This window comes from Orcinus orca, chromosome 3 (assembly GCF_937001465.1).
Source record: "Orcinus orca chromosome 3, mOrcOrc1.1, whole genome shotgun sequence".
NCBI classification, from domain to species: Eukaryota; Metazoa; Chordata; class Mammalia; order Artiodactyla; family Delphinidae; genus Orcinus; species Orcinus orca.
The window spans coordinates 28,308,004-28,332,956 of NC_064561.1; the positions used below are offsets into that span (position 1 = coordinate 28,308,004).

A 24,953-nucleotide genomic window follows, 5' to 3' on the forward strand; every position below is an offset into this window, starting at 1 on the left:
ACGAACCCGTTTCCCCTGCATCGGCAGGCGGACTTAAAGATAAATTTTGATTGCTCTCTCAGGATTTTCATTGCCTACAGTTTTGATGAAACTATTTCCAAATGACTGCCTGGGGAAGATCCAGCTATCTTTTCTAAGAAGCTGATTATTCACACTTTCTTTTCCTTTTAAGGAGTACTTTATTAATCCTGCCATCCAGAAAGGTCTGATGAGTATTAATGGGGACAGTTTTGTCTAGTTTGTAAATTAAAAAAAGGGAGCAGGAGTTAGTAAGATTATTCAGTGATGGAATAATGGTTGAATCAAGGTTGAAGATCTTGTTATAAGTCTCATTTTAGGGTCCTTTCCTTATATATTTTGTAAAGTAGTATTTGAATATTTTGGAGTATAAGATATTGAGTATATATAGAAGCATTTAATTATTTACAAAGTTGAGATAATATTATACATACTACTGTATAGTGATTTTTAAAATGTAATGTAACATACAAATTTTTATATCTGATTGCTCTTACATGGTTTTAAATGGCCACCTGTCATTCCATTATATGTATTTACTGGAATTCTTACCACATCTGCTATTAGTGGATATTAGGATTTTCACATTTTGGGGACTGTTCACCACTTTATCTTCAGCACCTAGAACATCTAATAAGCCCTCAAATATATGTTGAGCAAATCCATGACTGAATGAATGAGGAATGAGAATTGGAGAGAAACCTGCAGGGTTGAGGTGAGGACTAGAGATGACATTTGTAACTCCAGGCACTGTACCTGGCACACAGGAGCTCAGGAAGTGGGATGCTATAAGATGCTAAATCCAAGCTTTGACTGAGATGCCAGGATACAGTAGATACCAAAGTGAGTTTTGAGATAGACCTGTGGGTATTTCACTATCTAGATACCACATATACTTTGAAGCTCTAAAAGTGTCAAGCAGTGAAGATTCAGAAATTTATTTGTGATGATTTATTTAGAGATGGCTGCACCTGACCCCCTTCTGAGGTTTTATTAGTAGGCAAAATAGGTTGTGGCTATGATTCAACTGGAATCTCCTCTTCCTCAAAGATCTCCCTTTTCTCTTCTAGGTGATGCCTGCAATGCTACTATTCCAGTTTTTACCTTTAACGTGTGGCTGTTAACCTGTTAAAATGCAAATTCCCGTGGGAGGAGTTACTCTACACTGAAATAAATTATTTATACCCCCTTTAGAATGTGCATTGAATAAGTGAGAGTGAATGAATCTGCTTAATCCTTTCTTGAGTGCCCGTGGACAGGGCAGGGTAGGGCAATGGGGGAGGTCAAAGGTGACCTTCATTTTGTCGGGAACCACCTCTGCCCCAAAGCAGATCCCTCCTCATTTGGACCATTTCATCCTCATGACTAAGGCTGTTTTCTCTCTAATTAGGTGCCTTCCCTGTAGCTCTCGCATGCCCCTGGCCTCAGCTCACTTACCTCTTTGTTTATGTATCCATCTTTATTGATGTCATACAAATTAAATGTCCACCTTAGTTTCTCATGGACGGTTCCTCTCAGTAAAATCGACAGAGCAGTTACAAAGTCCTGAGAAGTGGAAGAGGCATGAGAGACATTAACCACCAAGCCATCGGGTGGGGTGAAGCTCTGTCTTTGGGTCAGACTCTGTGACTGCTTTTACAGAATGGTATCTCCCAGGTCCTCTGTCCCCAGAAGGATGTGGCCAAGCTCAGTGAACAGCCCCACCCCCCTTCCACTGCCTACCTTGCCCCATTTTTGGGAAGGAGCTTCTGGAGGAAGAACGGAGCTCAGTGTGTGCTGACACCTACTGTTGCCTTATCGCATGGCTACAATTATTGTACAAGTGGTGGTATCATCTGGTGGCTAAGAACGTGGACTCTGGAAACATACCACCTGAGTTCAAAGCCCTCCTTTACCACTTACTGTTTGACCTTGGGAAAGCAACTCAATCTCTCTCTGCCTTAATTTCCTCTTCTGTAAACTGATAATAAATAATAGAACCCTACCTTGTTAGGGTTACTGTGAGGATTAAATGAGTTAATACATGCAGAGCACTAAGTACAGAGACTGCAGCATGGTCAGCGCGGTGTACATGTGACCGATTAGACTGTTATTGTTAGTCCCTGAGGTCCTGAGTTCCTGGAGGGTAAGGGCAGTTGCTTCTTCTATCTTCAGGAAATTCTTGTTAAATGGTAAAGGACTGAAGCATTTGATGGTCCACTCCTTCTCCCAACATCTCCATGGTTTAGAGGAAGAGTGATGGGGACCCGGGGCCTCTCAGAGACAAGCATACCTCGAACTTCACGGAGCCCGTCTGCGTGGTGTCGAAGGCATGGAAGAGGTAATGGGCATACGTGCTGGCATCTGCAAGGCACAGAAGGAAAAGCAGGTGATGGGAGCAGGGGTCCTGCAGAGGGGAGTGAGATCACTTAAAAACAGTACGAAAGAGAAGAGAATGATGCTAGGGTGATAGAAGGGAGAAGATTACAGAGTGGGAAAAACTGCTGCTGTGACCTGGGACCCGTTTGGCTTTTCTGGGGTTTAGGTGGGAAGTTCTGGCAAGAGCTGAGACAGGCCCTTGCTCCTAAGTCTAGCCATCCCCAGAGAGAGACGCTCCTGCCTGTCTATGTGTATAATTCTTGTTGGATGAATGACACGGGACTTGTGTGGAGAAGATGCTCTTCTGAGTGGCAGCACAATGCCATGGAATGAGCACCCATTAGGGAGCAGACAGACCTGGTCTTGGAGAGCTACCTAGCTGTGTAACCCCAGGCATCTAACACAACCTCTCTGAGCTTCACCTTCCCATCTCTGCACAATGTTAAACTTTTCATATAGCCATAACATCAAAACCATCAACCAGCCTGCCACATAGTAAAAACTCAATATAAGAGTGGCTCTATAGGACTCAACAAACATCAGTTCTGGGGCCTGCATGGGGTTAAGCTGCCCCCAGCTGGGAGAGTGGTCCTGTACTGGGTCCCACACCTAAGAAGGCTGCTGAAGAGGTCCATGAGAAACGGAGCCCAAGAAGTGTCTGGGACACTTGGATCTCTGTTTCATCAGGACCCGGGGAAGGGGTCCTGCAGGAGATGGCTCCTGAGGCAGGAAGTAAGTTGGCATGTGACACATTGAAGCCACAGGAAGAGCCTCTGATGCCCCAGACCCGTGGGGTCAGAGCAGGTTCCTGCAGGAGTCAGGCAGAGTGACATAGCGGCTGTGAGCCTGGCACACTTGCTAACCTGATTTATAAGCACAATTTTATTCAACCTGCATCTTTTTGGACTCCTTTATTTTTATAGTCTCTGGTATTTACTAAAGTTCTTTTTCAAGGAAAGCTGTTTTAAGGAAAGGATGGAGCATAGCACAATGGTAGGCCTATCTTGGCAAAGCTTTAGACAGACACTTTGGGATCTAATTCTGGTCTGCCACTCACTAGCTGTGCAATCTTCCGTGAGCAGCTTAGCCTCTCTGAGACGTAGTTGCCCGGGTCGCAGATAACAATACCAGCTTTATAGAGCTGTTAGGAGATTTTGTGATGTTGCTTTATCACTCTCCTCTCTGGGAGAAGGTCCATTTTCAGAGTTCTTTTCTGCTAAAGCTTCAGTGAATTCCACACCCTGCAATAAGGGAGGAATTCTGCTCGTTCTCCCCAACCTTGAGGAGGAGGCAGATAACAAGGAAGTATGAACTTGGAGGAAGGAAGGCTGCCAGGGGATGAAGAGAGGGAGCCAGGAGGGATCTGTTTCAAGATCGGACTCACCTCCATGCGGGAAAAACTGGGCGTAGATCTGCTTGAATGTTTCTTCGTTGACCATACCACTGGGGCACTCCTGTGTGAAGGGGAGAGAGTTAGCGGGACTGTCTGAGAGCCTTGGGGTTCCTTGTGATCCCTGGTGGGCGGGGACCGGGCAACCACCTGTGCACCTCCGTATCTCCAAGGTGAGTGGCTGGGAGATAGTTCCACCTTAGGACTGAAGCTGCTTTGCAAAATGATGAGATGTCATCAGAGAACGGGCACTGTGAGGTGGAAAGAGTCTGGGCTTTGGGATTAGAAAGACCTGGGTTTGGATCCTGGCTCAGCCCCTTCTAAGCTTTGTAACTTGGAGTGAGTCAGTCTCTGATTCTCTTACAGGTGTCCTTACCTGTAAAATGGGGCTACCAGTACCCTTCCAGCAAGGCTACCATGAGGTTAAATATATGAAATAATGAGGTAAATGAACACATTGGCTATCAGACTTGTACTTCAGTCTGTGAGCTTGGTTAGCAGCAGACCTAAATCCCATCATTTCTGGGGCACTAACAGTATTGACAGTGTGAATGGGTTAGCCTAAGGCTGGTATCTGGGCCAAGGCTGTGCCATCCTGGGAAGTCTCTGGGCTGTTGGCCAATTTCCCATCTACTGAGACTGCGTCATTCTTGCCTGGCATCTTCCTCTAGCCAGGTGACCTTGCTCTCCTGTTTCCTTTATAGATTTGGCCTTCCTTTTACAACTACACATGTACAAAAATCTCTCTGATGGGTCCCTTTGGCATTTGGGAGAGCCTAGTCCCAAATGGGAGATCCTGCCGGGGCCTTCAGAGGCCCTGTGGGTCTTACATTTTTGAAGCCTCGATAAAGGACTTGCAGCTCCCTCTTGGTGAAGTTGGTCTGGGCCTCAAGCTGCTCCAGTCCCTCAGGCCGATGGCAAACCATGGTCATCTCCAACTCGTCTTCAATCTTATCTGGAACCAGAGGAGATGGCATTGAAGCAACTAACCTTGGTGGTCACTCGTCAGCCCACAGTCTGGGCTGTCAAAAGGGTGGTGTGGTGACCTGAGACATAGGTTCATGGGCTGGGGGGGTCACACTGCAGATGAGCTTCCTGCTTTGAACCCCGCCTCCCCGCTCAGTCACTTTCTGTCTTACCATCGGTCCAGCCATTACTCCAGCTGTGTCGGATACCACCTAGGGAGGGAGCTTCAGCCTTGGAGAGAAATGTGTTCCAAGTGGAGATGAGGGCAGAAGTGCTAAAGATAAGTCCACATGGAAACATTTCCTTTTCTTTCAAAATAACTGCTCTGCATCTTCAGTTTGCTGCCCATTGAACCATCTGAATATTCTAGAGACACAGGTAAGTGAGCAGATTGACTAACATCCTCCAAACAGCAAAGGGAGACAAATTCATAAAAAAAACCATAGAGTAAACTCTCACCATTTAGGAAACTAGAGGAAGACTAGCTTGATTTGGCAAAAAGTACAAATTACAGCATGTTAAGTATTAATTTAAAAATATGAATGCACTTCCCGGTATTGTAATACCTACCAGACATCCTTAAATAATAGGAAAATGACTTAAATGGGAGCTACTTTATATAAATGAAAGCTTCTGAAGTATTTGAAGAGCTCTAAAAACAGTTGTTTTAAGTAGTAGTTTATCCCTCCTACACATACTATTATACAATGCAATATAATTTTGCACCAGGTATTTAGAAAGTGTCATTTAAAGTATCCCATTGCTCTGTCCATCTCCTACTGTAGGATCACAAAATCTAAATAAGTGTAACTTACAACGTTTTACCATCACAGAAGGTAAGTGAGTGTTTTCCTCCATCTAACCTTCTTGGCCCATTGTTGCCATGCAGGTAGCACCAAATCCATGTATTGAACAACTGTAAATAGGGGCTGGCAAGAGTAGTCATGAGATGGGCATCACTCCATGATGATGCAGAGTGAGGACAGGCTGAGTTTCTGTCTGATAGAACAGGATGAGCAGGTGCATTACACTGTGTGCACTTCCCTAGCCAGTGTCAGTCTTTTTGCATCAGATTCTCTCCGCAATTGTCACTTTTCCTTTGAGACGCTGATCTCAATGCAAAAGGAATCCGTCAAAGTGAGTTTATATCTTTTATCTCCTCTCTAAGGTAATGGACGTTTGGGTAAGGTTCCAAGGGAGAGACAGAAGAACCTGGTAACAATTCCCAACTGTCATCTTTCTTACATACTGGGAAACATATATCATCTTATCCTACAGAGAGTAAAGCAGATTATTCAATATAAATAAGACTCTGTTTATGCAAAACAGCTGGAAGTGGCCAATTTCCTTATAATTTGAATAGAGCCTTTAAATACTGTTATGTTTCTAGCTAACAAGTTAAGTAGCAATTACTTAAATACTGCAGCATTCTCAAACAAACAAAAAACCCCACGTAAGTCTCATTCAGAATACTCACATATATTTTCAAGTCATTTAAAATTAGAATTCAAGTTGTTGGTTTAAATTTCCTAGCATTAGATTTAATAGCAATTTTATTTTTAAAAATGCACAGATGTTTAACCCTGAAAAGAGGTGAAAGTTATATTAAAATGTAAATAAGGAAGACACAAATGTATTTTTGGAAGAAAACGTGTATTTTTGAAGGCATCTAGTATACATTTCCGAGTTTATCTTATCCAGAAGCTTAAAAGATTTTTTTTTTTTCAGTATTGACTGTGATTAGATTCTTCACAAGCTCAGGGAATTCTCTTTGCAGAAATTTGAGAGAATCTTTCCGACTCAGAAACTGCACTTGGTAACTGTCTCTTTCCTTACGAATGCACTGGTTATAGATATATCAAACATTAAAACCACTTCATTAAGATAGAACTGGTTTGTTTACTGTCTGACCAGCAGGATCAGTTTCTGTATCGAAGAGATTCTGTAACATCTGAATATTGACTGCCAAGCTTTTGTTTTGTTTTGCTTCTTCATCACCCTCTAATTGTCAGACTATGGTAACATCAGTTGCTGAAGGAAATTTACATATTTGGGATTCAAGATGTTGATGCTGGGAAATCGCCCGCACGGTGGGTGTTAGGGACTTCAACCAGTGGTTCTTGAATTTCTTTTTACTGTGTTTCATAGTAAGAATTACAATTTACATCACAATCCAGTATACATAAAGGGAAAATTTTATAAAATGTTTTGAAGCAAGGGTTTCATGAAATAGAGTACCATTTCATGAAATGGTACTTTCCCTCAGTAATGTGGGATATACTCTGTTCTCAAATTTAATCATTCCTTTATAAAAATGTGCTGATTGTGACTCTCATGGTCATGATTTGGAAATGGAAAACACTAATTTAATTTGCCTACACTTGTAGCAACCGTATGGGTGCCTCTACAATGGCTTCTGCATAATTTAAGCATTCTTTTCCCTCACATCAGCTCTCCCTTCTCTTTCTCTGTATGCTTCATGGTTCTGGCCACTGTAAATATATTCTGAAGAAACTCTGAAAGGGGCTGTGGAGGTTTTAAAATCCTTGCTTTCCCCCAGGGAGCCTCTGAGTGCTATCCAGGCGGTCCCACCAAGGGAAGGGGGGTGGCCCAGCTGTCTGGTTGGAGGAAGAGGAAACAGAATTAACAGATGCGAGCCTCCTTGACAGTTTCTTCTGAGGTTTGTTAAGAGTTTCTGAGGCCAAGTGTTGCTTGTTATTATTATTTTTATTATTAAAAATAATGTTGAGCCAGTTACTAAGTCAGGTTGAGTTTGGATGATAAAGATAAAAATTAACCCAGAGATCTAATACAATGGTGATCACTACCTAACAAGAGTAAATCAGAATACCTTTTGTTTGTAAACTACTTTTGCTCTGTAAAATGTTTTCATGCCCATCGTCCCACTAAAACTTTGTGTGTAGTGGGAAGTGGGAGAACATTACCCTCTCCATCAGAAGATTAGGAAGATGGGGGTCCTAACAGATCAAGAGTTTTCTAACTATAAGTACCTTAAAAAGTGACGAACAATCTATCACTGGGGGCAGTTAAAGCAAGATAGAATAACCAACTGTAGAGGATGCTACATAGGTAATTCCCAGACTGAAGGAAAGTTTGGAGGAGATGATTCAGATTATGTGGACCTTAATGTTTTGGCATCACAGACTCTTCTGAGTGTGGATGAAAGCGATAGGGCCTCTTAGAAAAAGAAAATGCACCTAACCATGGCATTTTGCCTGTACTTTCCATGAGTTCCTGTATCTTTCAAACACATGGAGCCCATGTTGAGGACTTCTATTACGGGAGATGTCTTCCACACTCTGTCACTAACTGGCTTTGCCTGAGTCCTAGGTGACAGAGCCAGCTGGTGACAGGACTGGACCTCAAATCCAGCCAGTCCAGGGCCTGTTTTATAGATCTGGCTTCCATGTGCCTCTACAATGGCTTCTGCTTCCCTCGAGCACAAAACTGCAAATTGATTGTAACCATCCTTGCAGTAGTTCTGCTCTTGACAAGCTCTGTGCCCGTGTACAAGTGAGGCCCTTAGACTATGAGCAATAGGACGGCCCAAGTCTTTGGTCTTCTCTCTGCTGAGGGCCTCCTCTGTTAGGTCCATAACCATTACACGACCAAAGACCATGGCTGTGACCATCTCCTTCTTCCTGTACTGGAAAATATTTTCTCCATCATGGGGTCTCTGGATTGGATTGTGTAACCACCCATTTAGTTTTGAGGTTACAAAATGTGTTGGTCATTGGCATGAACACAGTCCAAAGATAGGTCTTGTTTGGCCCATAAAATGTGTTTTAATTTTGTTTGGAATTTCCAACATTTAAAGTTGAGAGATTCATGCACAAGTTTGGATTTCTGATTTCTCTTTGAAAATGGGATTCTCTGACAACTTTGGTCTCACCTTCTCACAAGGTAACAGCTTATCAGTGCTGAGCAGGGGCTGATCCCTCTGAGCAGTGAAAGCCTCTAGTGTGCCCTCTGTTCACCCCTGGCTCACTTACTTCAGTTGTGTTCCCTGCTTGGTCCTGCAGGCATCTGAGTTTTGGGCTCCTGATCTATACCTACTTGCCCTTCCACCCACTACCATTCTCCTACCTCACATCACCCAGGCTACCGCCTCTCTCTCCCTCACCATTTGTTTATTTAAACACATTCTGCTTTGTTTCACAAAGGACTTGAAGCTGATTATATGAAATACATATAATAAAATAAAAAGACATAAGGTAATAGGAAAAACTGCCTCAGAAAATATTGATTAGATGAGGAGGTCGAGACCACGGGGGAAAAAGAGAACGTAGAAATCCAGGTCATTTGTTCTAAGCAGTTCCTACACTTGAGCCACAAATTGGCTCTGAGATTTTACATGTATCTTATTGTCTGTGAGAGAAAAACATATCAGTTTCTTAAGGGGAGCAAAATTTTTCCCGTAACTTGTCTCTAAAAGAATGTTTCCAACTCTTTCTGTTTAGGTGGGGTTTGTTGTTAAGGGGCCCAGAAAGTTGGTCAGTGAGAAGACTAATTACAAAATATATACTTGATTAAGAAGCTCTCCCGCTGAAAGTAATGTGAGCAAGGTAGTCAAGTTAGTTTACACTTTTTTACCTCTCTGATACTGGTAATACCACCAGGCGATGTCTAGGAAAAAGTAAGAAAACACTTTACCAAAACCACTCATCAAACAAGCAAAACACGCTTTTAGTTTCCATGGAAAGTCTGCTCTGAGGGTGTCCAGGTCGCCATCCAGCTTGACATATGCGAAGAAGTCTATTGTTAGCAGAGCTGGGACTGACCTTCTCCCATGGTCAGAACAGGTAAGAGCAACGGGTCACCTTGCGGTACCCACGGCTCCCAGCAGGGAGCTCCTTGAGCATGTCCGCAGCCATGCAGCCCGAAGAGAGGTGGGATGGCATGGGGCAGAGGATGAACGGATGTGGATGGGCCTTGGAAATACCTGCATGTTTGATTGAAGAGTGGCTTATAAGATAACCCTCCACAACGGAGGCCCCATTGCCACGCTCTGCCACTTTGTGACTTGAAACTGCATTCTTGCAGGATTCTTTATTCATTCACTCAACAACTATCAATGAAGTAACTACTATGTGTATCTCAGTGAATGAAACAACCCTGTTCCCTGCTCTCATGGAGCTTACAATCTACAAGTCTTTGCTTCTCTCTTTCCTTCTCAAGCTTGATACGTAACACAGATGCAGAAGGGGAAAAAGGGCTACTGAAAAAATGAATTAGCACATTCGGATGAGTGGGCAGGGCGGTTGAAGGCAAAATCCCCTATTACACAGAATGTAAAACATAAGGAAAAACATCAGACCTGGAAAATCCTCCATTGCACGGTGAAGTAGGGTGGATCCAGGTCCCAGAGAGTGGGAAACAGGCTCTATTTGCTGCTCTCCTGCTGGCCTTTTTGGACCGATTTGGGGGCCAGCCTAGTTTCCTCTGTAGGCTATTATGTGAACTTCCTCCTGTCTTTCCAGTATCCCTGACCAAGAGTGCATATGGCAGACCAGCCACCACTTAGTGTGTCTTAGTCACTCCTTACCCACAGCCCCAGGCAGGAAAGCCTTATTTTCCTGCTGCCCCTAAAAGTGGTGGTATAGGTAGGTGTCCTTTGGTATTTCTGCTCTTGTCTCCTGACCTGAATCCCATGGGAGAAACTTATTTTGCTGGATTTAGTTGCCCCCTTTTATCACTCTGATAGGTAGCATTTGTATTTATTTGTTTTTCTAGTAGAGGTTTTTTTGGGTTTTTTTTTTGTGGTGCGTGGGCCTCTCACTGTTGTGGCCTCTCCCGTTGTGGAGCACAGGCTCCGGACCCGCAGGCTCAGCGGCCGTGGCTCACGGGCCTAGCCGCTCCGCAGCATGTGGGATCCTCCCCAACCAGGGCACGAACCCGTGTCCCCTGCATCAGCAGGCAGACTCTCAACCACTGCGCCACCAGGGAAGCCCTACTAGTAGAGGTTATTTTTAGAACGGTTTTAAGTTTATAGAAAAATTGCACAGAAAATAGAGAGTTCTTATGTACCCCACCCTCACAGTGTCCCCTATTTTAACATCTTGCATTGGTGTGGTATATTTGTTACAATTGAAAAACCAGGATTGATATATTATTTTTAATTAAAGCCCATAGTTTACATTTGAGTTCACTCTTTGTGTGGTATAGTTCTATAGGTTTTGACAAATGTCTAATGCCATGTATCCACCATTATAGTATCCTACAGAATAGTTTTACTGCTCTAAAAATGCTAGGGTAGCAGCATTCTTGCACAGATATGTCTAAAACTATGGACTGAGCTTCTCTGGCATGCCAGGAATGTGACAGGTATTGGGAGACAGATGAAAAGATATAATGTCTGTTCACATGGAGTTCTTAGACTGATGGGTAGGGCACACACATAGACCAAGAATTACAAACTCAAATGCCAATATTAGTTGGTAGGTAATTTAGATGAATTGGATGATGTATGTACAGCCATAGAGAGTGGTGGGGACTGAGAACTGGCGAGCCATTGACCCATGAAAGGGAAATAGCTGTTATGCAGCCAGTTGTCACGTAGCATTTAAGCCTGGTGAGTCCAGATCTTCAGATTTTTCAAGAGATGCTACTATTAAAAGATGACTTGTGTCCTGATTCCTAGCTGTAATCAATGAATTTAACATTTATACATACAGCATGAGCCAAATATAATATTCCTGTTTGTAGAATATTGTGAATTGCTGGTCTGGAATTCTTCATTGGCAAATCATTCCAAGCAGTGTGGATATGGCTAAGACACTGGGAGCCAAGAGGAGGAAGCTCTTAACTAATGCCACTTGGATGGAGGAGACCAGAAGGGGCCGCAGGGAAGATTTCAAGGGGAGGTGATAATTTATTTGAGTCTTGAAGGAAGAGGGACAAAGGAACAGCATATGAAAAGGCACAGAAGCCGAAAAGGCCCTGGAATTGTAAACTTTCTTGTAGCAGAGCTGACCTCCCACTGAGAAAAGCTAGAAAAGGAGGATTAAGAAAATCACATCTGTTTGGAGAGCTACCAAGATAGCCTGAACTTTAGAAGCCATGATTCTGGAGGGAAGAAAAACTCAGTAAAGTGAGTCTGACAATCAATGCTGCTTTTTAACTCAAGTGCGTTTAAAGTGGCATGGGTAATGAGATTGAGAAACTGAGCAAAAATGGTCTGCTAAGCAAAGAATGTGAGCAGAACTCTCAGCAATCTGGGAAGACAAAAATTGGGTCAGTGCCCCAAAGACATTCAGGACTTGAAGGGCCCAGACTGGAGGGGCCACAGAGAAATGAGCCTGGTAGCTCTAGCTGCTTATTCCCTCAAGGCTTTTGCTAATTCCTAAGTGACACAGGTCAAGAGAAACTGCGCAAAAGCCACGGCCAAACAGAGCTTTGGGCAGGCTCACAGTGTTGGGAGTTAAGTGCCGGAGTTCTGGGTCTTCCTAGGAGGAGGGTTCCTGGTAAACACCCAGGCTTTCAGTTTGACCCCTAAAGGATTACATACTAGGAGCAAGAACAAGTTAGAAATAGATCAGGCCTTACAAAGATTGAAATCCAGCCTCAAAATAGCTCAGCCCCTGTTTGGATTAAGTTTATCTGCCCCTACTCTGTTACCTCCTAGAAGTTGAAGGCTCAGCTAGGTAGTTTACAGATTTTTTTTTCTAATGTCCACTTTTCATTGAAAACTTGCCAGGCATATTAAGAGACAGGACCAAAAGAAACAGAATATACCAATGTAGTAATAGATTTATGGGATTTAGATATTGGACCAATCAAGCATGGGCTTTAAAATAATAATGAAAGATGCTCAAGAAAATAGATAAAAAAGGTGAAGAATTCTACCAGAGGACCAGAATATATACAAGAAAGTAAGTTTAAAATTCTAGAATTGAAAAGTGTATTATACAAAATCAACAACTAAATAGACCAATTTATCAGTAGGTTATGCACAGATGAAGAGAAAATTAATGATTTGGTAGATAGGTTGAGAGAAAAATATACTTACTGATGCACAAGAGAGAAAAAAATGGGAAGTACAGATAAGAGCATAAGACATGATGAAAAATTCTAACTTAGGTATGATTGGAGTTCCAAAAACAAAGGAGATAAAGAATGATGCTGAAGCAACATTTGAAGAGATAAATAAATGAGAATTTTAAAAATGGATATAATAAATCAAGCCACAGATTCAAGAAGACTACAAACCTCAAGGAGATAATCACAAAGAAAAACCACACTAAGAACATCACAGTACAACTGCTGAAGTACAAAAACAAATAGAAAATCTTCCATACAAGAGAGCAATCTTCAAGTTATAACCAAACCTTGACTAAATGCTGCTTGCAAGCATAAGGACACAGCAAAGGCAAAACTAAAAGAATGTAAAAGGATACAGCATGCAAATACGAATCAAGAAATCCTGTCATGGCTATTTTAACATCAGCTAAAATAAACTTTAAGGCAAGAAGCTTTGCTGGAGAGAAAGAGGGAGTTTTCATAATGAAAGGGGCCATTCACTAGGAAGACATAACAAAATTCTAAATTAGTATGCAATAAGAATAGCTTGAGGGCTTCCCTGGTGGCGCAGTGGCTGAGAATCTGCCTGCCGATGCAGGGGACACGGGTTCGAGCCCTGGTCTGGGAAGATCCCACATGCCGCGGAGCAAGTAGGCCCGTGAGCCACAACTACTGAGCCTGCGCGTCTGGAGCCTGTGCTCCGCAACAAGGGAGGCCGCGATAGTGAGAGGCCCGCGCACCGCGACGAAGAGTGGCCCCCACTTGCCGCAACTATAGAAAGCCCTCGCACAGAAACGAAGACCCAACACAGCCAAAAATAAATAAATAAATAAATGTTAAAAATTAAAAAAAAAAAAGAATAACTTGAAAATACATATAAAGCAAAGGCTAACAGACCCAAAAGGAGAAATAGCAAATTCATAATCAGAATTGGAGATTTTAAAACACCTCTCTCAGAAACTGATAAAACAAAAGATCAATAAGCGTATAGAAGATATGAGCAACGCAATGAACAAACTTGGCCTCACTGACACATGTAGATCTCTTTACCCAACAATCATAGAATACATACCCTTTCCAAGTGCACATAGAACACTTACCAAAATTGATCGTTTCCTGGCTCCTAAAGCCAATCTCAAAAAAGCTCAAAGAACTGAAATTATTCAGAATGTTTTCTGTCCAAAGGGAAATTAAACAAGAAATCAAGAGTAAAAAGAAAACAAGGAAATCTCCAAATGTTTGGAAATCAAGCAACATGGTTCTAATTCCTAAGTGTCCCATGTATCAAAGAAGAAATCTCATGGAAATCAGAAAGTATTTTGAAGTAAATGACAATGAAAATATGACATATTGAAACTTGTAGGATGCCATTAAAACTGTACCCAGAGGGAAATTTAAAAGAGCATAACATACTCGAGCTGCAAATAATTTATGTGACAGTGTGCATGAAATTGAATGCTGTGCTATCTCTTTTATCATATTTTTCATGTTTCCAGAGATTCATTTTTAATGTTGCCTAAACTATGTTCGTTACATTGGAGACTATATTAGTGATAGCATGCTGGCATTTGAAAATGTAATTTTTTACTCTCCCCTATACATAGTTTGTTGGTTTATTCTGGGCAACTTTAACACCATCTTTTGATTGACAAATTACCCCAAGGTAATCAGGGGTGAAGATCCTTGTTGGTGTCTGTGTGGAGCAGAGGGGGAAATAAGCTCCATTTGGACCCTTTAGGATAATCCTGGAAGCTGAGATTCTTACAGCCAAGGCTTAGAGGTGAGTCATAAGCTCAAGCAGACACACACAGCACACAACTCATCAGCTCTGAATTTTATAAACTTAACGATGAGTCCCAGGAGTGCTGAGCCTTGATAAAGATTTTTCTGAGTGTTCCAGACATTTTTTTCAGTCTTCTTGGTTCAATAAAACTCAAATCATGTTTTGCTCCAAGCATTGGTTCTCTTTATCTTGAAACCCTCCTGACCCTTTTAAACAAAATTGAATTTATATGTTTCTCATTCATTTACACCTTAGTCCTGAAAATGTTCTGAAAAAAACAGAGTCCTACCAAAAATAATATTTGGGTATTGCTACTTCCATCAGATGGGAGGTTTTCCAGATGAAATGTCTCAAAAATATATATATAGGGCTTCCCTGGTGGCGCAGTGGTTGAGAGTCCGCCTGCCGATGCAGGGGACACGGGTTCGTGCCCCGGTCTGGGAGGATCCCACATGCCGCGGAGCGGCTGGGTCCGTGAGCCATGGCCGCTGAGCCTGCGCGTCCGGAGCCTGTGCTCCGCAACGGGAGAGGCCACAACAGTGAGAGGCCCGCGTACGGCAAAAAAAAAAAAAAAAAATATATATATATATATATTTACTTGAAATATATATATGTATATATGTGTGTGTATGTATATATGTACATATATATATATAGAGAGAGAGAGAGACAGAGAGAAAGTATTTCAGTTCTCTGACCTTTCTTCTCAAATGGGGGTGTTTTTGAGGGTGGCCTTCAGATCAGCACACTGGGTGTGTGGAAGGGGCATGTCAGATGCACCTTGCACTTCTTGGGGGTGGTGGTAGTGGTAGAAATTGTCAGGAATGTAATGCAATTATTAAAAGTCCACAAAATCACTACACAGATTGTGATGTAAGTCACCGTTCTTTTGATTGTGTGGCAGTGTAACATTCACACAGTTTTCACCAAGAAGGAAAAAACAAAGAAACTCCTGGGAAAGAAGTAAGTCACCTACATCCCAGGGTTGGCAGGAAGAAGGAGCCCTAAACAGTATTTCAGGACAAGGAGCAAGGCTACATCTATTAGGGACTCTTGTGTCCCCTCATCTCCAAAGCAAACACTTCTGTCCAGCTAAGCCCCCTACCAGGCTGCAGAGTAGAAATAAATGGCAGGTTCACTGCAGTGTCTCAGACACAAGCGAAAATCTCTATATAATGTTGTAAGTGGACCTCTTTGTCTGGAAAAAGTGTCCCAGGATGAAACTTTTGATGATTTATTTAGGTAGCTCCAGCAGTTTCTACAGCTCTAGGGGGGAAGTAGTTATATCCTGCCACCAGCTAGTATTCAGGAATTAGTGGGGAAACCTCCCACCATGTCTCCTTTGGTCTCAGCTGGACATTGCTCGGAAGTTCCAGCACATGGGGACAGTCAGTTAATGAGCAGTGGCTGCCCTGCTTTGGGGACAGAGGGCATACTACACAGGATGAGTGGTTCTAGAATATTTCTGCAGGAAATCAGAGGATTACATGGGTGGGATTTTGTTACTTCTCTTGACTGGGAGGCTAAAATGATTTATTGCAAATGAGGAAGAGGAAAAAACAGTGTCTAGATGCTTTTAGTATTAAGATGGAAAAATGAAGGTACAGAGAGAGGCTGAAGGAATTACTCAAAGGAAAAGTAAAATTGCCATGTGAATAAGATTTATCTCAAGTTGGCATAGAATTTTCTCATTCATGGAAAGTCATTGGATCAAGGTCAGGCTAAGGTGTCAGTCGTTCAGTCTGCTTTTTGAAGAGTAGTTAACTGCCACCCAGATAACTTGACAATTTCCTGAGTGACGGTTTCCAAGCAGAGGGCTTGCTTTGATGCGCTGGTAAGTGTTTAACAACTGGCTCCTGGGGGAGTGGGGGAGAAGCCTGCTTGACACAATTTTCCAATATCCTTGGTGCAAATATTCCCATCATAGCCTAGTTCAGACTATCAACATGAAGTCACTGAATATGGATTTGGGAAGTGAAACCCATGATTCACCAGTATGACCTGACTCCATCACATTCTAGCTACTATTTTAGAAGAGCTGTCTTACGCTCAACTATCCCAAATTCATGTACTAAAGACCTGAAAACCAGTTCAACACTCGTGAAATATTCAATTTCACAGAGTAGGTTTAGCCCCTGTAACCCAACCAAATAAACCCTTTCTTTGTTAGTGGAAAAAGAAACTCCTGTATGCCTTACAGAATAAACACAAGCACGGAAATAATAGAGACTGGCCAAGTGAGCTTTCTCTGGAATTCAGTATTAATGTATCTTCATATTAAGTGCCTGTCTTGGTGAGCTCAGAGAGCATGCTAATAGTTTTAGAATTGATCTAATCATCTCACTGTCCCTAGGAGGTATGTGGTCATTAGACTAATTTGAGTTATAATCATACCCATCTTGTAGCTGCGAATCTAAAGAGATAAGATATATAAAGTGCTCTCTGCATACAGCAGGTGCACAAAAATGTTATTCCCGCCTTCTAGTGTATTAAGATTGTGATTTTAAGGGTCATTCTCAACAGCAGAATCCAATAATCCTGTCTGTTAGACACTTTCTAGGTCATGATTACAACTTTTCTGATGGATCTAGTTAATTACGTGTGCTTCTCTTCGATATAGGAAAATTTTCTTGTTCTGTGATTTACTCTGTCAGATAGGCACCCAGTTGCCAGTTCAGGTTGGACGTTAACTAGCTAAAGCAAATATTATCATTCTATATTAACTGCAATGGACATAAGCAAACACAAGACTCTGGATGAAAGAGCTGTTAAGCATCTCGGTCTGCAGACAGCCAGGAAACAGGGCAGAGTTTCTGTGGGTGGTGGACACCAGAAATGCAGGGCCTGCAGTGTTAGCAAATAGACATAATAACTGCCGGTCATTGAGAAAATTTCCTGCCTCTTCTCCCTTAGAGTTATTACATGGCTCTATGCCCTCTGCCCTTAATAATACAGACACAGTGTGCCTTGCTATGGTCCATTTCGTAGCTGGAGAAGGGAATTGGATGTTACCCTCAACTGGAATAGGAGCTGCCAGATGCAAGGACTGCAGCCAGGTTGTCTGAGAATGTCTGCCTGCCTGCCCAGAGGCAGGGAGAAGGTGGCAAGGTGTCATCTCCAGGACTCAGCTCGGAAGCCTGTTAACCGTGCACTTAATAAATGAAGACTTGGCAGACACACCTTGAATTATTAATGAAGTTATTCAGCTTTGATTGTTTCCTTCTTTGGTGGAAAGGTTATTCACTCAAATGCCTTTGATTAGACTATACAGTACATCACAATTGGGCCTATTTTATGTGCAACTTTATGGTGATAATAGTTCTGTCTCATTTAGAAGCAAATCAGACGTTAGGAACTTCGTGATTTATTAATGTTTTGATTTCTATAAATGTCAGTACATCTCATATCCCATCAGAGAGCCCGAGAACAATCAGTGCAGGGCCAATAAAAATGTAAAATGAAACCATCGTTAAAAAAGGAAAGACTGGCTGAAAAAAAAAAAAAAAAAAAAAAAGGAAAGACTGCCTGTTAAAAAAACCCTGCTGCCTCTCTGGATTGTTTCAGTATCCAGGTCATTACCACGAAGGCCTCCTCCACCCCCTGCACAGCCCCACTTAAGCACAGCCTGCATGAGACTGTCTGGGGAAGCTCCGTCCTACTCGTTTATTCTGTGTGGACTGAAATAAAACACAAGAGGTGAAGAGTCGAAACTGGAGGGGCCCCTGGAGCCTACCCCCAGACTTCTCATCCTCGAGAAAGCAGGATAAGGGGGTCCCTCTCCATCAAATTCACCCCAGTACAACCCACCACCTCTCTGCTGAATCTTCAGGATAAAGCCCAGATTCCCCAGCTGGTGTTGAAGAGTCTCTCCTGGGGGCCCAGTTTACCTTTCCAGAACAATTCCCCACAACTACACGGCATGGATCTTTTGCAATACCTGCAAATTCTACTGGTATGTGGACCCCCATCTCTGCCAAAGCATGTGATCAGCTGATCGCAATCCCAGGCACCCTTGAAACCTAAGAGCCATCTCCTCTGGGCAGCTCTCAAAAACCAGCACATGGAAAGCTCTCGGTCTGTCCAAACTCCTGAAGCACTCTCTGAACAATCACCCAGTAGGTATCAGAATCTACCTTTGGGTGTTGCAGTTTACATTTACAGGAGTGAGGTGAGGTGGAGTGGGGGTAGGGAGACGATGTCTTGTCCTTATTTTTGTTTTGTTTTTAGTATCCTACTATATGATGTCTAGTATCTGCTTGGCACACAGTAGGTGAATAGTAAGGGCTCATTATTTGCTAAAAGTGTGTAGAGCTATTAGGAGCTGAATGGGAATTACATTAAGAGTCCCAAGACAGCAGCCAAGAGACTATCTGGAAAGCAGCTGGCTAATTTAGTGGCTAATTCCATCATTTGACAGTTTAGTTCAGAAATCACAATCTGGCAGTCCACGGGGTACAGTTGTTATCTCACTCCTTTTAAATGTGAATTTTGCCAACATTTATTTCACATAAAATATGGATTTTGGCTTCTCTCTAGAAATCTGAAGTTACAGCTCTGCAGGCCTGCATTATCACATAGCACAACTGGCTGGAGCGGAGGAGAAGCTGCTCGCTCTAGACAGAGCAAGTGTACTCTAGTAAACCGCAGACCCTACTACTCCCTATTACCTCTCCAACGCTAAGACCAAGGGAGGGTTGTTATCTATCATCATTCATTTACATTAACTGCCTGAGTCTGTGGTCCTGTTTAACAGCCCCTCTCTCCTACCCCATACCATGTTTTTCCAAGTGACTTTTGTGTATTTTGTGATATTCTAGAAAGGTGACCGAATTTCATTTTTGGGGTTCCAGGCAACATGGAGAAAAAAAGGGTGCCCTGTGATTAGAGAGGACCTTTGTGCAGATTCAGGCTGTGTCCTTAGATGATGCTTCTGTGCTGCTAACATCACATGCATCAAGAATGGGGTTGACATACAGGTTCTGTTTCAGTACATTTCAGCCTTCTATTTTACAGAGCACTCTTCACATCGCTTAGCTCCTGTGAGATACGTGTTATATTATATTCATTTTACAGAGGAGAAAACTGAGGTTCAGAGAAAATATTATTATTCCCTTTTATTAAGAGAAATGGAACCAGAGATCTTATGAGACATCCCTGAGGTTATCAAGATGGTGCGTAGAAGTGCAAAGACTAATCTCATCATCTGATTGACAGTCAGATACTTACTGGCATAAAGGACCACCCTATGGGTCTCCCCTGGGCCCACTCCTGTGTCTTTGTGTTTGTTCCTCTGTCTCAGCAAATCAGGGGCTACATTCCTCTACCCAAGCTTCTCACACTTTCTACACTTGAGGATTTACAGAGCCCAGTCTGTGGCAGGAGGGAAGACACCAAGTGGCTTCAGGCTTTTTCTCCCCATAACTTCCCCTGCTTCAAACTCTGCCATCCATTTAGCATTTCTAATTTTGTTTCCTGTTTCTGAGTATGAGGGTAGCCTTCACTATGGGTGACAAGTTGTAGAAGTCCCAGAGCATATGAGTTACGGAGAGGTACACTGATCCTGCCCTCTAACTTCACAGATATGGCTCCCGGGGCCCAGAGAGGGAACTGGACTTGTCCAAGGTCACACACTGGATTCCTGGCAGAGCAGGATTAAACTCAGGTCAGTCCTTCTGGCAATCCAGTATTTTTTTTCACAGCACTATTTACTCCTTCAACAAATAATTACTGAGTGCCTACTAGATGCCAGTCACTCTTCCAGGCACTGGGGATAAAGAAGTGAACAGAGGTGGTGATGTGTCCTGTGAATGACGATAAAGCCGGGTTACAGGACTAGAGAAATGGGTCACGGGAGGCACTATTTTATACAGGGTGGTCGGGGAAGGCAGCAACCCAATTAGGCATCAGTAAGTGGGGAATAATGGTAAGCTTTGCAGCCAAAATAGTCAGGTCTGAATCCCAGCCCTGCCGCTTCATAGTGGACGAGCCTGAGCAAGTTCTGTATTCTGAGACTCACAGTGAAATGGGCACAGTACCACCCATCTCCCAGGCTGTTGGAATCAGAGGAACCCCTGCACAGAAAGCACCTGACTTGTAGAAGGCACTCAGTGAAGTCCCCTCCTCACTTTAGTGCAGGGGCCTCAGCTTTCTAATAGGTGTCTTTGCTTGGCTATGAGAGGGGTGCAACCTACAAAGAGCCCACATAACACTCCATTAGCCAGGGTTGGCCAACTGGAAGGCTTTTGTAGATTAAGAGGATGAAGGAGCCAGGGTTAATTAGCTGAGTTAGTTTGTGAATGCATTAGTGGGTCACAGGGCTCTGAAGGTATTTAATCTGAGTGGTGGGTGGCAACTGTTAAGCTTGGAGTGACGCTTTGATGAAACTTCCCAGATTGGAGCTGTGGCTTGGAATTCCCAGCCCTTCTGAGAGAAACAGTATTTCTCATCATTAGACATAAGTCTCAAAGTGGCTTACAGTAAAGCTTAAGTTGGATCATAGAAGTCTTTGAAAATTAAGTCTCAAATATAAGAAACCCAAACAGCTTCTGCACGTGCCTTCTCTGTGAAGCCTTCCCAGGCCCCCCGCCTTCATCTCGAGGCCTGATAAATTCTGTCTATAGTGGTCAATTCTACGGGATTACGGGGTGGGGACACTGCAGGAGAAGGCACACTTTCCTTTTCACTTTACAGCTTTGTTACCATTTGAAATATTTTTTTAAGCTATATGTATGGATTGCTATTATAATTTTAATGTTTTGGTTAAAAACATTACATTTTGAGTGGGATAATGTAAGTAGATGCCATTTATTTCATTGTGAAGCTGATCCTAGTTAAGTCTGGCCCAGTGCAATCGGTGTTTTGTAGTGCAATGGGTCTAGCTGTGTTTGTTGTGATGTTTTTGTGGAATCAAAGTTTTTTCAAACAAAACATTATATTGTGATGGTCACTGGTGCTCATCACAAACTACTTTTGGTTCTCCTTCCAAGCACTTCCTGCTCCTTTGGATGAACTTCCTGCTCCTTTGAAGTTAGGTATGATCATGTGACTGGTGTTGGCCAATCCAATGGGAACAGGGGTGATGTGTGTCCTGGGGTGAAGGTAGAGATTAAGCAAATGATCTCTGAATTACAACTGAGCAAAGTGAAGGAAAAACAAAGGAAAGGTAGGGGATGTCATAGGAACTTAAACAGAAAGACCTAGACGTAACTGCAGGGCTTCTCTGTAGCAGTCCAGAAGGCCGGGAAGGGGATGGCCAGGTGGAGAGTGAGGGCAGAGGGAAGGAACAGCCTCTCCAAGGAGTCTGCAGTGAGAAGAAAAGAGGCCGGCTCTAGGAGGTGACATCTGCATCTAGGAGATGACAGAAAGCCCCCCAGTATGTCTGGAGGCTGGGATGTGGTGAATAAGGGACAGAGGAGTGTGAGGTGGGCATGGACCATATTGTGCCAGGCTTGGGGCCCATGTGAACAGTTTTAGGAGTGGCAAACAGCAAGGCAAGTACAGTACAGAGGGTTTTCTCTTTTTGAGAAGCCAGTGGAGAGTTATGAGTTATAATATTAATCACCCAATGAGGGCTGATGTTAATCATAAGAGAACTGATGCATCCTTGGCCCCTCCCCACTTGCTGGGGCTTCATGGAGAATGGCTTTGCAGTGCAGGTCTCTGCCTGATGGCTTTACATCCTTCCTGTCCTTGCTGGCTCCTTGCAATAGAGAGCCTCTGTTAAGCAAACAGGACTGAGACCTTAGACTCGGTCCCAGCTCTCTGCCAGTGAGGGAAAGGGAGGAAAGTCTTTTTCTCCCTATCAGTTAATAATTATACCTACAATTTGAGATACTTGAAGTTTCAGCTGGAATGCCAAGGGGCATGGTTATTCCTATTTAGAATGCCATAGGCTGAGTCAGGCTTGGCTGGAGACCTGACTCCATGGCGTCAAGAAAACTAAAGCTGAAGAAATCTCCTAGGACTGTTAAGATTGTTTTCTAGCTAATCAGTAACTTCCTTCTTTATTCTTATTTTAGTTGGCCCATGACCCTGAAGGGGGAAACAGGTCCTAGTAGTTGTAATTAAAATGGAGAGATTAAATATGCAAAAGAGATGTAATAATTATTGAAGCAAAGTCTAGGAAGCTAGGAAGCAATGGGACCAGGATTAAGGATGTGGGTAACCCTGTACATATTTCATATCATTTCTCAGAAATATTCCTAGAAGTGGAAAAAAGGCTTTATAAAATAGGAAATTTCTGTCTATCTATCTATCATCTACCTATCTCTAGCATATCATATATAAAAATTTTAGCAGTGGATACCTGTGAAGGTTGGGGTTTGGATGGCGGTTATATGTGTACTGCAATGACTAAGTACAAATTTCTAAAAAGGAGAAATCCATGAAGGTTATTTTTAAGTCGACTTAAAGAACAAATGTGGAACACCTCGGAAGCCCTGGTATTGGGGGTGGGCAGATGAGGATGGAGCACCTCTGGCTTGGGGAATCTTTGTGTAGCCTTGGCAACATGTTAGATTCATCAATCTCAGTTTTAACACTGGGAAACAGTAGAAACCATCTCTACATTTTAGGGCTCTTGTGAGATTTCAATAAGTTGATGAACAAAGATGCAACTGGCATGGAGCAGGTGATAAACAGCAGGTGATAAACAGTTTTTGATAACTCTTCCCTGACCTATGAAGAAAAGAGACACAGCCCGGCTAGAAGCAGCGGTTTGGACAGGGTGCCCTCTAGTCTAGAGGAGGCATTTTTCAGATATCAGGGGGTGGGAATGAGGGAGGAGGGTCTTCCATTGGTCAGAATAGTAGCTGACATTTCAGAAGCATTTCCTAGGTACCAGCCCAGCATCTAGGGCTTCATGTATATTATCTCACGTAACCCTTCCCAAACCCTGTGAGCTACCCTTTTAAAGACAAAGAACCTGAGACTCAGAGATGTAAGGTAATCTGCTCAAGGCCACACAGTTAGTAAATGACAGACCTGAGACTCAAATCCAGGTGTGCTTGATGCCAAAAACCCATGTTCTTAACTGCTGTGTTATATTGCGTGAGCTTTATAACCACATCAAACTGGGTTGAAATCCCAACTTTGTCACTTGGATGTGATCTAACCCAGGTCTCATGGTCCTCACGGGGACTAAATGTGACAAGGTATGTGCACGACCTGTGCCTGGTGCCCAGGAGTGCTTGTCATGTGGCGGCTCCCTTGCTTCCACATCTGGGTCCCCAAGAGGATATTCCCACAGCTTTTTGGTCTTCTGAGGAAGTTTCTGAAAGCTACGCTGCTGAAAAAGCAATTTTTTGCTGTAGCTGTGCGGATAGATTTTTAATATTTAATTAGGGAGACCTTCAGCTTGGAGAGAGGGCAGGACTTGTTATTAAATCCCTGCTGCTTGGTCTCCCTCACTTGCCCGTGGGATTATTCATTCATTTCCAGTCACACAATTTAATATTGCAGCAGCTAATGGGGAGATGTTGGTAATTTGTAAAATTGGTTGGTCCCGAGGCCACTGGAGAAGCTCCACGCCTGGGCCCGGTGTGGGGCTAAAGCAGATGCTATGGAGAGAGGGCTCCTGAGAGCTTCCTGCTTATTTTCTTCAAACATTCATGAGTGCCTTCTGAGAAGCCATGTTGAGAGCAATGAAGACTAGAGTGTTCACTGCACAGTTGCATCCTCAAGGAGTTAGGACGCCGGGACACCTGCATTCAATGCATTAAAGGGCTTTTGTGGTAACATTCATACCCAGGATTTGTTTTAATCAGGTACCTTAAGACACACAGACGTGAAAATGACTGTCATGAAGAAGAAGTTTATACTCACAGATCCCTAGAAATGGGAGGCACAGTATGCCAATGCAGGGCCACACAGGGAAGCACCAGGGTCAGTCAGGAGGCAGAGCTGGATTAGAGGGGACAGCACGGCGCAGAGCCTTTGCTGGGGGTTTTGTGGGAAGGAATCGGCAAGGCAGGATAGGTGTGCTGGGAAAGCTTAGGATTGGAAAGTTTGAACAATGTGGCAGCCTCTGGGCTACAGGGGTGGTCCCTAGTCGTCTGGTACCTGGCCCTGGGGTGATTTAGGGCAGAGAGAATATCGGCTTGGTGTGTGAGAGTTAGATAAAGGAGACCGCTGCGGTCTGGGCTCTGCATTGGCTGGCTTGCATACAAAGGTACACGTGCAGAGTAGTCATCTGTTATCCCTAGGAATTAACTAGCTCTGTAGGGGGGCAGTCTCTCCAGGATGAAGGCCCCAAATGCCACAGCATCAAGAATACAGAAAATTAGAAAATATAGTCAATGGAGTTTGGTTCTGCAGTTAGATAGACATGGGTTAAAAATGCCTACTTTGACATTTCCTAGCTGGGGCATTGGGCGTGAACATCCCTGGGACTCAATTTCA

At 43.2% G+C, this 24,953-nt stretch overlaps 1 protein-coding gene across 1 annotated transcript in view; it reads right to left on the bottom strand.

Annotated features, from left to right (window-relative positions):
* KCNIP1 (potassium voltage-gated channel interacting protein 1) overlaps positions 1 to 24,953 on the bottom strand; it is a 226,897-nt gene that overhangs the window by 7,606 nt on the left and 194,338 nt on the right. Inside the window, exons 2-5 of the mRNA XM_004271988.4 lie at positions 4,597 to 4,721; positions 3,761 to 3,830; positions 2,291 to 2,361; positions 1,456 to 1,563 (exon numbers count right to left, since the gene is read on the bottom strand). Of these exons, the coding sequence (XP_004272036.1) occupies positions 1,456 to 1,563; positions 2,291 to 2,361; positions 3,761 to 3,830; positions 4,597 to 4,721 (374 nt within the window). The remainder of the gene's footprint in view (positions 1 to 1,455; positions 1,564 to 2,290; positions 2,362 to 3,760; positions 3,831 to 4,596; positions 4,722 to 24,953) is intronic.